Here is a 13,613-nt window from a genome sequence, read left to right as displayed (position 1 = left end):
TTTGATTTCTTATAAGGCCAAGGTTAGAGTTATCTTTCTTGCGAACTCTTTTACAAGCGTTGGTATTAATAAAATTTAACTTTGATTGAAAAAAAGTCCGTACAGATTTGATGGAATAAAATTGTTCTTTGTATTTTGTTTTTATTCACAAAACGATATTGCCTGAGGTAATAAAGTAGGTCAAACACGGCATGATAATTACGCAGGCAAAGTTATTAGAGAATGTTGTGACGATTGAGTGATAATTGCGTTTAAAACATGCTTGTTTAGATTTTATGGGTTTTTTCAATGCTAATTACGTGTTTTTATAGCTATGTACATAAATGAATAATTAACTTTGATCTAGTCCTAACGGGATAATGCCGATAAAACATTCTGGTATTAATACGCTATATAATTATATGATGTGAAGTTTGGCGAGTGGAAATTTTGACGAGAAAATAAAAATCGCCAACATAGTCAAAATTAACACATCGTCAAAATTTCCACGTTTACAGTATAGTAACTGTTTTAGAGGAGTATAACAATAGAGTATATTATGGAAAGTGTCAACTTCAACCGTTGACCTGTCCCTTGGTCGACAGTATGTTGTTATAGAAAGTGTTAACTGTTGACCTGTCCCCTGGTCAACATAATAACATAATGTGGAAATATCATATATAATTAATCATATATCTGTATGTGATGTAGGAAATACCTCAATGCAATATTATAACTTCTTTATCCTGAAGTTGAGCCCTTGCTCCCCCCCCCCTTTCACTTTTTTTTGAAAGTATGTAAAAAGATGAATTGAAATAAGGAAACTAAGAGTGATACTGAAGATTAAAGTAATAGGTTAATATACACCCCCCCCCCCCCCAACATCTGAATGTTTCAAGTATAATAAATATATAATTATTGCATTGATCATACAGAACTATAAAGATAATCACACTACTCTCTTATTTTCAGCCAAGAAGCCACAAAGCAAAAGTTTGTGTATGGTAAGAATTTTAAAATTATTTTTCAGTTTGTATATGTATCAGAAATATAGATGAAAGAGATTTCAACTTTGTATTATATATTCATGTACTATGAAGAGCTTATATCCTCTAAGTTCAAAAGTTATTGAAAAATATTAATTTAAATTATAAAAATTTGGAGGACAAACTGGTATGTGAACAAGAAGAATAAAAGGATAATTATACCCTGATCTTTGCAGATAAAAAAGTGTTAAGATAGTATGGCACACCTTTAAATATTAATGTGGATGACAGTGCATATAATCAAATCAAATAAGTGCTGCAATTGTGTAGCCCTTTCTGATATTTTTTTTTATCTGAAATACACTTTCTGGAAAACCAACAAAAAGGGAGATTGATGTGTTATTGCAGCTATAATTATATATACTGACTAAAAAAAAATGTATTTTCCTGCAACTTATATCATACAAAATAAGTTTATATTTCTATCTGGCTTGCACAGCATATATAGACATACTTGATCTGGACTGTATTTGCTTGACAGATGTGGAGCTCGATCTTTAATTTAATAAGCAAGCATTGATGTTCAACAACATCTTTCTATCCACTAAATTCTATAGGATACGGTATCACCTGAACAGATTAAAACTTTTTTGTCACTTTCAGTAGGCATTAATTTATGATTATTATGTTTACCAAGCAATCAGGTACATCTCAGTTGAATCATACCTCTCATACTGTGAGGTATATGATCATAAAACTCAAATTTTATATTGTAGCAGGTTCTTAATTTACATTAATTAGGACTCTTTTCATTTAGGTCTGATTTAACTGTAAATGATGTTGACAGAATTAGAGAATCACTGAATGCTGATCACATCAAACAGTAAGTATACATATTCTATAGGTAAGAATATCATAGCTACCTAATATGTACAGTTTAAATTAGGTTAATTGAGACAGTTTACACTCTATAAACTGTCAAAATTCACAGGTTTATAAAAATTAAAGTGTTTAAAATTCCAGTCCAATTTATGAGCACCCTATAAATTTATTACTTAAAATATTGAATTTATTTTTTATAATTAAATATTTCATCACAAAATATTGATGAATGAGAAAATGTGCTCAAAATTGAGAATAAAAATTCAAATTTTACTCTGACCTCAGGTAGTTTGATGCTAGCGGGAAAGTTTATTTCTACAAGTCTTTTTTATCAAATTGTGCATTGGCTGCTGTTCATATTGCGGGCATCTTGTTGAGTATTGGTTGATATGTTTATTTTGGGGACATCTATTGTAGAGTATTGGTTGATATGTTTATTTTGGGGACATCTTTTGTAGAGTATTAGCTGATGTGTTCAATCTGGATGATCACAAGGACAACCTGAAGACAGGCATTGTGATGGACTTATATTACTACACACTGCAGTTTGCCAGGGACAACAACTTCACCAAAGAGAAAACATCTGCATTCTTTTCAATAATTAAAAAAACACATGAAGTATGCATAGGTAAGAAAACAATAATTTTTTTTACTCTATACAAATTTTGAATTTCAACTATTTTTCCCCACTTTCAAATCATGATCTAAAAATTTTAAATGAAAAGAGAATTGTTACTGTTTTTCCCTTTAGAGACACCATTTGGAAATCTGGACCAAACTTTCAGTTATTTTAAGGATCTGCTTTTATGCCATGCAGTCAATGTAAGTGCCAAATGTGTCAAGATTTATGAGATAATTGTTTATTCATGTATCTATTATTTATAAGATACACGTACAAATACAATTGTATTGTCAAACATCAATTATTTTTTCAGAGGCCTCCCCACAGCATTGAGCTGTTCACTCCAGACGAAATCAGAAAAATCACTGAATACACAGTCAACACTTACTTTCGACACTTTAAGATGTATAAATATGCCTTTACTCCCTTGGTAAGTCTAAAATTTTGTCAGTTCCATGACCTAGAGTAATACATGTATCTGTTTTTGTATTTTTATTGTATAAATATTTTATAATGCATTTATTTAGTTTTTCTTCACATCTGATGTTCTACCATTCTTATTTTTTTATTTTTAATCTTAACACCAATTTTTTATGGCACATTTGATTGGCCCATTACAGGTTCGACTTGACCTGTCCTTGACTTACACTGGAATGCCTGAGACTCCTCCACCATCAGAAGGTACATTGAAAAGTGTAGCTAATAGAATCAGAACACAGGGTGAAAATAATACACATATATGATTTGAGTTGAAACACCGTAACACCTGAGGCATGTTCAGCAGAGTGGGTGCTCGTGAGGGCTTGCCAAAATTTGTGTTGCAGGTATAGGCGATTCTGGTGAGCGCTCATGAGCACCGCTCTGCTGAAAATGCCATCAATCTCTGTACTGATAATAGTAAAAATTCCAACCATATCTTCCCTGTGTGAATAAAAGAAATTAAGGGAATATCTTTAATTTTTCCCCAATTTTAAATTTTAACAACACAGCCTTTGAAATCTCTGCAAGGTACTAGAATTGATAATCTTTCCTTACTATACTTTTTAAATCATAGCATTATAAAAATAAGATTAATATTAGTGACATTTGAGCGAGATGACAGATATTTATAATGAGATGCATATAACTGTATAACATGCTGTATTTGACAGCTGGTGAGACCCCAGCAGAGATAGATGTTCCCACGGAGGAAGCTCCGGAACTTCCAGAAACTGAGCCTGCTGAGGCCCCTCCCGCAGAACCAAAGTCACCTGAACCTGGTAAATAATAATACAGACTTCTGCATAATGAAATGTGGTTTAAAAGTTGTAATTTTTCATTTTTACCAAATTTATCATTTTTTATCTACAGAAGAATCAAAAGCACGCAAGGAGCTCAGAGCAATGGTGCAAAGTTACTTAACCGAGGAAATCAAGAAAATGAAATTATCAGTAGAAGAACAACTGAAAGCTACAGAAGATTCTCTCAGTAAAAAGATAGACACTGCTGAGGGGGGAGGGAATAAGTCTGGGAAAGGTGGCAGGGGATCCGCCAAAGGCAAAAAAAAGTAGTCCATCTTTAAGTGATATTAATTGTTGAACATTACTTTGTGCAAGTATTCATGTGTAAGAATAAAGAAATTGTTTAATATAAGTTTTATGTGTGTTTTATTCAACATTGTTATCATATATATCAATATACCATAAACAAATAAAGTACACAAGAAAACAATCAACACTCGTACAAAATTAGAATAAAAATAATAATGAAAACTGATTATTGTACTATAGTAGACAATTGACACAATACCGGTATACTACATTGTACCACTCTTGTAACAGGAGTCAATGATCAAACAATCTGTTTTCCTGCCTGGATTTATTTCAAGAGAAATCGCTTACTACATGTATAGTTCATTTACCTTCTAATACAACAAAAGATGATTCAATTACATTGTAAATATTGTCAGTGTATAACGCTACACTAGGCCAATCAGCTTACTTTTTGTCGCTTGGAGGAGGGCTCATCATCACTCTGATCATTGGAATTATCAGCTGGGAATGTAACTATATCTCTTACTCCACCCATCTACATTAAAGATTAAAACTTGGTTCATTCAAGGTGGTTCAACTTAAAATATGAATTGAAAGTACTGGTACATCTTATTAAAAACCATTTTGAATTTATGCAATTTTTGACCATCACAGACATTTTAGGCCAAAAAAAAGCCATCACTTTGGAAGAATTATTAAATGTGACAAGCAGATATTTTATTTTTATTGCAAGATTTGAGCAGAGTAACAAGCCAGTCTCATATAACAAAAATAAGTTATTCCCCTTTTCATATGATAAAATCAATGCAGCCATATTTAACACAGTGTGGCAGTACCTCTGACAGAAACTATTTTTGAAACATTATGAAAATAAGAAGGTCTTTCATTTAGTTTATCTTATTACTTTAAAAATATTATTTGTTTTATTCTGTAAAAACATCTTTTAATTTCTAATACATATACATGTATGTACAACAAACATGAGAAGAATTCTTTTTTATATTACAGGGTTTGGTCAAAGTCATTTTCTTTTCCCCTCAATGTTCAAGATTGAAAATAGATGAAGCAACTTTGTTACTCCTACCTCTATTCTGAAATAATATACACCAGCAAAGCAAAGTCTGGAAATTTAATTGTTATGATGTGTGCATCTTCAGAAATAATAACATTTGAATGCCAACATTTCAGTTCAGGGTGACTTTACAGACTTACAGTGATTTGGTATGGCACCCTGCTTTCCTTTTTGCTGGGGGACTTGTACAGCCAGGCCCATCTTTTCTGTCCCTCCCAGTACAGAATGACACGAATGGTACTCGCATGGCCCCAACTCTCTCCAAGAGCAGGAACGAGACGAGAGTCTTCTCCTGGACTGAATTTTGTAGTCATTTGATTGGTCAAAACAATCTGGAAAGCATAAATGTACAAGAACATATTCTTTGTCAAAATGCAAATTGTCATGTAAGCAGTGCAGCTTTGCACTAAAAAAGTTTCTTTCTTTGGTGTTTCATGTGAGCATAAAGATTGAAAGGTTGCAGAAAAATACTTAAAACACTGCTGTGATGTCATTTCTTTGTTCCAACAGTCTAAAATTTTACTTGCGACAGTCTGATAATAGTGAGCTTCTTAATATCAGACCTTTACCAGTGGTTACAGTACTGATATCCTTCAAAATAGGACTGTCTCAGGTAAATCAACTGTGAAATTCAATGGCAGTGCTTTAAGTCTGATATATATGCCAAAAACAGTTCTGTATGAAAAAATATCAGACAGTTCTTTGCCCTAACGGACCTCGAAACTCTCTGATATTTTCCATACAGAACTGTTTTCGGCATATATCCATTACACATCCCCACTTTAATTTCAAAGGTAAATATTTTACTTTGCCAAATTCAATACACTTATTTCCTGGAATTTCCATCATGAGAAAGGTGTATTATACACCCACAAAGGATTTTGACAGTTTTTCCCCACGTGAAGCACAGAGTTTTGTACTGTCGAACATGTATTTTCTACAATGAAATACTGAAAAAGCCCATAGCTGGAAGGTCCTTCGAACAGGGTTATTAAAGTACATAAAAGTTTAAGAGCTACTCACTGCTATCTTGAACTCTGTCGCCAGTTTGATAAAACTCTGCGCCATGGTAGTGAGGAGCCTGGTCCTTAACGACAGATCATCGAAGTCGTGGCGGAAGTGGAAAGCTACACTGTCCACAAGGACAACCTTGATCTGAAATGATAAAATTAATTCAAGTAACCCATACATGTGTATTCTACTTTAAAAAATACCAAAATAACTACAAAATTAAATCCAGTTGTATGTACTATAAATTTTGATATTTGTGTGCTTTGAAAAATAAAATGAGTTAAAAACAAATAATATACTAATTTCATGTACGTAATCATATGGACCATTTGGAATATAAAGAATCACTTCCACAAAATGAACATGTTTCTCTTATGTACATGTATTTGGGGGAACATTTTCACTTTTTATATCTTCAGTTATAGTGCACATCATCTTCTACATTTACAGTTATAGTTAATATATTTACTTTTGGATGTTTTTTTATGAACTCTGGTAGGAGGTGGACAGTTGCCAGCAGCTCTACATAGTCATGGCATCTGTAGAAGTGGACTCCAGACAAGACAGACTCCACTGTTATCTCACCTTCTACAGTAGAAAAACATTCTGGTAACATTCCATAAACTAAACATCTACGAAAAATAAATCAGACTTTGAATAATTGCTGGGCAGAAAGAAATTGAATGATAGAGAAGAAGGCAACTTGTCTCATGGTAAAACTGCCATGCTTTTTTTTTTTAAAAATCACAAAAATTTAGTTTTCATATTTTCAAATTGAAATCTCAAAAACTAGTTTAGATTTTAAACCATTCAGTAAATGAACAGTCAGCTTGCAACATTACACACTAAGCCCAGAATCAAATGTTATTGTTTGATTTAATCAATTTGTTATCCATTACTATGGTGAATTTTTTTAACTTGTATAACACCTTCACATGATATCTGATATTGATTTTCCCAAAAATCATTATTTTTTATTAAATACATTAAATTGTTTTCAAAAGTACTTTTTTATGTGTATAATGGGTTCCTACTACTGGGGAATATATGATTACCCGTATATCCAGTAAGCTTTATTCAGTACTTCCGTATACTCCGCAGAAATTACACGAACAAAATAATCTTTCTCTTCAAACAGTGTATCATGTATTGTTAATAACCTTTAAATCCTTCAAGTCTTGCCATTTCATTACAGTGGTCTACTGTTGCTTTTGCAATATCCACTAATCTCTCCACAATAAAACTTCCCTCCGTGTCAATATACACAGCCTCTCCTTGGAGACCCCCAAACTGGCTAGGGATCTGCACATCTACTGCTATCTGCATGCTGCATAAAACATACAGAAATAAACACATCCATGAATGAACACCAGGCCAAGAACTTTAACTCATTTTAAAATGTCAGTGTTGAAAAGTTCTAATCATTCTGTGAACATCATCTTTATTATAAAAGCACTACCAGTATAACTATTAAGAAATTGTTATAATATATTTTTCAAAAACCTGAAACATACCACATTTGAGTTTTTCCAACTCCAGGAGCTCCACAAAACTCTGTGATTTTACAAAGAGGCACCCCTCCTCCTAGCATATTATCCAGACCCTCAGAGAATGTGATGATGGGGGGCAAGGACTGCTCCTCCTTCAATCTCTCTAGGGCTGACACAGCTGGTTTTGGTGCCTCGTTCCTTTTGCTTCCATCTACAGATTCACTGCAGACAAGTTTTAAAATTTCCAGACACTCTTCTAATCCTATTCCAGTTTCTGTCAATATTTGAGAAGACAGAAAATCAGAGAACATGTATATAATGTTTCCAGAAATGTACCCATCACTTCCAGTCTACAATATTTTTAAATAATGAAGGGTTCTTTTTTGTGTTTTGTCTAACATTCTGACCAAATTTATATAGCTGAAGCTATATAAATGTTATTTACGTCTCTGTTTCAACTTTCAAGCATTAAAAACTGAATGGATGCATGCCTACTGGTACAGAAACGGCTTGGGGTAAAATGCTGACGATGGACCCTCCACTTTGAAGGGTCCAAAGTGGAAGGGGTGGAGCTTGGTGTGTCAATCTTAATTCAGAGTCCGTTTGATCTGTCATTCCAATTTCATCATGCATCTAATAGTTAAAACATATGGGTTGTTTATTAGAAGTTTAAAAAGGGGGGGGGGGTCCTAACATTTAATGATTTTGGCAACTTCAAATGAACTTTATCAGGATACATAAATTAATCTATGTTTGTGTAACAATTATTCTGAGTCCAGTGAAACTGGGAACAGGAAGTTAACTCACCTCAATGTTGAGAGATTTATTTTTTTCCCTTGAGTAACAAATGTTAATAAATTAATAAATCTAAAAGAACATTATCCATTGACTGTCATTATTAATTTCAACAATTACACAGATATAAACTCCATTTTTTTCATGATATTAATTGTATATAATGAGCAAATTTGAATTAGGGGAGGGGAGTTTTATGTGCCTGTGTTTAAAAGTCATATAAATAAAACAATGTTGTGGCCCATTCTGTTTCTGATAACATAATTGGAATGACAGATCAAACGGACTCTTGATAAAGATTGACACACCAATCTCCACCCCCTCCACTCTGGACCCTCCAAAATGGAGGGTCCATCGTCAGCATTTTACCCCAAGCCTACAGAAACGGCATAAGGTACATGTATTAAGGTAAGCATATTCCATGTCAGCGTTATAATAACAATTTCTTCCTAAATGCAAAATGAATTGATAAACTTTTAGCGCTGATCATATTAGGCAATTGCATGAAAGCTGAACGATTAGCTATGGATTGATGACGATATAGAAATTATGACATCAAAGTATGCACTTTAAAGGTCTAGCCAGGGATATACGTCCCTGGTCTAGCTCATTTGCTACAGAACAAGGAATTTATTTATTCACTTACCTTTGCTCAGCTCAGAGGGCTTTAAGTGTTTAAGATCCTCCGTTATAAGAAATCCAGCAGACGTCAATTTGGATTTATGAGAAGGTGCAATAGGAAATGAGCATAATTCTCTTTGTGATTGCATTGTTTAAAGTTATTTAACATTTGGTAAAAGAAAATAAACATCGGTTGTTTTTTTAAGTAAACATAAAAACGTTACTTGCCATTATCATCCAATTTTACGTTATTGACTAACATTTCTATATTTTTCTATTTCGCGCGGTTTGCAGGTGCTAGATAAGTTGTACGAAGACTCACATTTCCTCGTATGTCGATCCCGATGTTGGACAAAACAAAACAAATATTAATTTATCATTTTCTAAACATAACAGACATATAAAGGCATACCTGTTTTATGTTGAATCAAAGTAGTGAAACTGATTGCTTATTGAGAAGTTGATTTTAAAATTACCTCGAAAATGTTGGTTGAAATAAACAATCATTTATCAAAGTACACCTGATATCAATCAACTATCATCCATTTGAAAATGTTATTAGCTCTTTTAAAAATTTTGATATCATTGTGTTACTCTAATAAAGACAAATTATTTTGTTTTTATGTAATAGTTAGATCATATTAAGTCTTTTATACATGACATGCGCGGATCCAGAAAATTTTTCCGGGGGGGTCCGAAGGATAATTGTGTTTGCCAGGGGGGGGGAGGGGGTCCGAGGCATATTTTCGCGATAATTTTACTATGTAAATTTAATAAATTTTCATTTTCCAAGGGGGGTCGGGACCCCCCAGACCCCCCCCCTCTAGATCCGCGCATGCATGAACAAAGCAATCTACATGTTGTACAAGACATCTTTCCAACTGGATTTAAGTCAGGAACGAAGATCTCTTTGGTAAAATTTACGCAATGAAGAAGGGGGCAGAGGGAGTGAAGCAACCTAGCCCCTTCTTAAACATGATAATTTTACAAAATATGATCTAAATTACTTAGAACATAACCCACTTTTTCATTGGGTGATCGAAAGTTATGTACCAATCAGATATTATCTCTTTCATTTACGACTCTCTAAAAATAGGTGTCAATTGAAATGTGACTTTACTGTAAACTTAGAGAAATTCTTAACGATTTAATACATCACTTAATAGAATATTTAGTGACTGCTGATTGGATGAAAAAGTGGGTTATGTTCTAATATTGCGGTAGTAAATGTATATAAATAATAATGAAGAGCATAGAATAGTAATCATATATCATTTCATTTAAATTTATGCTATCAATATAATTATAAGATTAGTATTTACATGTATAAACATTTATACATAGTATATCAAGTAACAATTGAGTAAACCATTAGGTAAAACAGTCATTTGGCACATATTCATAGAGATGTAAACAATTAACGTAATATATTCTCCAAACACTAAAAGCAAAGTGGATTTTAACTCTCTAAAATTAAAAAAGTTAAAGAAATGTGTCATTTCAGAGACTTATAAGACATAAGCAATCAAAATCTGAGTCTGTACATTACTTTACACAACATCAAAATGTATCACATAATAATATAAAAACAACAAACTTTTTTATATATCCTTCATATCATAACAAAAGATAAATACATGTACTTTGATGGACATTAAAAATAAATCGTTAGGTCCTAACAAATTTCTCATGTAATACAAAAATTTCTCTATATTTCATGTGTATGTAACATTCATTTTATTGACTAGCTTGACAAGTTGACATAAATTAAAAAAAATACATGTATGTAAACTTTCAAAAATAAATGCATCATCTGCCAATGGCCTCACTTCAGATGTTCATAGTACACAACATGGAGTAGAGAGTATGAACTTGTCTCTACAGTACAGCTCTAGCTAGCTACACAATCCTTCCTACAATACCCTATTATCTTTGTGGGTCTCCTCACTGAACCAAACACCCTACATAATACACATAGGTACACACAGTCTTGGTCAATCTCTGTTTTCTTTTATTCTGATCACCCATCAGAGAGACTGTTGGAAGAGAAATCGTGCTTCATGCTGGATTCTCGCCTGTCGTCTGCTACAGCAGCAATGATTTCCAGCAGCATGTCTTTATTCAGTCGTCCTAGTTCTGGTTGCCTAGCAACCTATAATTGCAACAAAGCACAATTACATGTATTGTTTTCCTTCTGGTAAATAATCTTTTTAGATAAATGCTAAATTTTCTTACAGAATCTTTTTTGCTGTTTTTTTCCGCCAGGGATGCTTGTTAAAAAAAATTCACCAAGTACTTGTTATGGACACATATTATACCTGATTCACTGTTTCTTATAGATGTTCAAGAAACATGACAATGGAATCAACTTGCAAGGGAACACTTGGGAACTTAAAATCACTTCAAATCCAAACAATACATTTTAATGCCTTTACCTTTGGGAAGTGATGTACAATCAACCTAAGTGCATGTTTCTTCATATCTAGAGCTTGAATCTTGTCAGCAGCCTCTAAAATCTATGAAAAGAGCAATAAAAATTATGCCTATGTACATTTTCAAATATAAAGACAGAAAAAACATTCAACCAAACACCAGTTCATGCAACCAATTACATTGTATACAAAGAACACATGTACAGTACCTGTACAACATTTTGAACAGAGACATTTTTCTCCAAGTTGTGCTTGCAATAGGCCTGCAATCTATTGTTTGTGAATCCATAGAAAGAGGGAGCAGGGAAGAGGTACAAGGAATCCTCTGGGGGCATGGTCACATCTCCATAATAGATAAACTGCAGTAGACTGTCGAATGCCTGCCTGGAAGGAACCATCTCTCCAATAGCAATCTAAACACAAACAACAAACTGTAACTCATATATATACTGTATACATATTGCACAGATCTAGAGGGAGATCAGGAGATCACACCCCTACACCCCCATCCTAAAAAAAAATACACTAACACTTTTATCATTCTTCAAACAGTGAAACTCCTTTCTGGGCAAAAATTCTGGATCTGCACACAACATAAAAATGAAAACAACCTGATCACAAGAAAACTTTATCTGTTGTAACTTGTGCATGATTATCCATTTTCATTGCTTACCTTGACTGTGTGATTCTCAGGGTCATTCCATCTAAACATTGCTTCAAAATAATTGCAGCGGGCTGCTAAAATGGCTTTGTGGGCCGGAATGGGTGTCTCACCCAGCATTAGCGTAATGTCACAAAACTCCCCACCGTCCTTCTTCATGAAAGCCTCAAGATCATGCTCAAGGGATTTATCTACAGAACAATATTTACATGAACGTTATGAACTTTTTAACTTCTTTTCTTTCATGACTATAACAACTTTGATGCTCCAATACCGGGTAATAGAATTTTCATAAATCAATGAATTATTGCAATAAAATATACATGTACATGCTGGTGAATTTTTTATATGAGACGTACTGATGACTGCTTCATTGTGGGTCTCAGCCACTAGACGTGCGTGTGGGGGAGGGGTGAGTTTGCGACGAATGATTTCCACCATCAGGGGTTTGTCCAAACTTTCAAACTCTTTGCTGTTCACAATATCAGAACAATTACTCTCTTTCACAATAAACTTCAGACAGTATTCCTAAATAAAACAAAATTAAATTGAAAATGGGTAAATAATGAATAAAACATTCATTGTGTAGATGTACTTACCATAGGTATATTTTTATGTTTTGCATTGTAATAAAATTACAAAAATTACTTTTTATCCATAAATAAACATAACACATTGTTATCAATTCTGAATTATATTTTTATTTATTCCTTTGTATTAATGGTGAAAGTGTAAAAAATTATTTGAAAAACTCTTTTATAATTAATTAAAAACTTCAGACATATCTTGTAAGCTTAACTTCTCTGACTGCTACATGTACATGTATATCAATTTAGTTGTACACTGTACATGAGAATGTCTTACTTTAAGGAAATCCAAGTTCATTTTAGATGCATTCTGTAAAGCTACTAAAACATTCTTTAGACCAATACATGTTTCTAGGTATTGCACACACAACTGCTCCAGGCGTAACATCCGAAACTGAAATTAGGTAAAAATACCATAAGTGCTACATAATGTACATGTATAACATAAAATGGTGTTCTGCTGATACATGTACACAAAATTAAAAATCTTTATTCATAAATCTACTATTCAGTGCTGTACACTTCTTGTTAAGATCACAGAAATATGAAATATTAGCCAGATTGGGCCAAGAGGAGAGAAAATGTACTTATGACAAGAATTTTACTCAAAGATCAGCTTTGACCTTGAAAACTGAACTTGTTTCAATGTCACTGTACATCATTTACCCAAAGCCACTCTTAGGGTTAAGTATGAGCCAGATCGGGCCAAGGGGAGAAAAAATATGCTCTGGACAAGTGATGACAGACAAAATGGATGGACAGGTTGATAACTTTAGAGTGACTGCCAAGCAGTCACTAAAAATATTCTTAAATTACCTGAAGTGCCAATCTGTATACATCCATCATTAATAGAATCACTTCATTGCTGTTAAATACCTGCCCTGTAATAATCATTAAACATTTGAATTTAACTTATCAATAATTAAATATGGCTATGGGATCA

General features: G+C 33.2%; 1 protein-coding gene across 1 annotated transcript in view; it reads right to left on the bottom strand.

Annotated features, from left to right (window-relative positions):
• The window catches only part of LOC128186639 (uncharacterized), a 37,309-nt gene that overhangs the window by 14,157 nt on the left and 9,539 nt on the right, over positions 1 to 13,613 (bottom strand). The window contains exons 13-27 of the mRNA XM_052856474.1: positions 13,487 to 13,551; positions 12,948 to 13,064; positions 12,443 to 12,611; positions 12,096 to 12,274; positions 11,632 to 11,835; positions 11,426 to 11,506; positions 11,028 to 11,142; positions 7,599 to 7,848; positions 7,245 to 7,411; positions 6,554 to 6,672; positions 6,097 to 6,228; positions 5,214 to 5,405; positions 4,450 to 4,536; positions 3,619 to 3,725; positions 3,236 to 3,357 (exon numbers count right to left, since the gene is read on the bottom strand). Of these exons, the coding sequence (XP_052712434.1) occupies positions 3,236 to 3,357; positions 3,619 to 3,725; positions 4,450 to 4,536; positions 5,214 to 5,405; positions 6,097 to 6,228; positions 6,554 to 6,672; positions 7,245 to 7,411; positions 7,599 to 7,848; positions 11,028 to 11,142; positions 11,426 to 11,506; positions 11,632 to 11,835; positions 12,096 to 12,274; positions 12,443 to 12,611; positions 12,948 to 13,064; positions 13,487 to 13,551 (2,106 nt within the window). The remainder of the gene's footprint in view (positions 1 to 3,235; positions 3,358 to 3,618; positions 3,726 to 4,449; positions 4,537 to 5,213; positions 5,406 to 6,096; positions 6,229 to 6,553; positions 6,673 to 7,244; positions 7,412 to 7,598; positions 7,849 to 11,027; positions 11,143 to 11,425; positions 11,507 to 11,631; positions 11,836 to 12,095; positions 12,275 to 12,442; positions 12,612 to 12,947; positions 13,065 to 13,486; positions 13,552 to 13,613) is intronic.

The sequence above is a fragment of the Crassostrea angulata genome, chromosome 6, assembly GCF_025612915.1.
Source record: "Crassostrea angulata isolate pt1a10 chromosome 6, ASM2561291v2, whole genome shotgun sequence".
Lineage (NCBI taxonomy): Eukaryota > Metazoa > Mollusca > Bivalvia > Ostreida > Ostreidae > Magallana > Magallana angulata.
The sequence above is the reverse complement of the archived record's forward strand: the minus strand, read 5'-3'. Positions and strand labels throughout refer to the sequence as shown.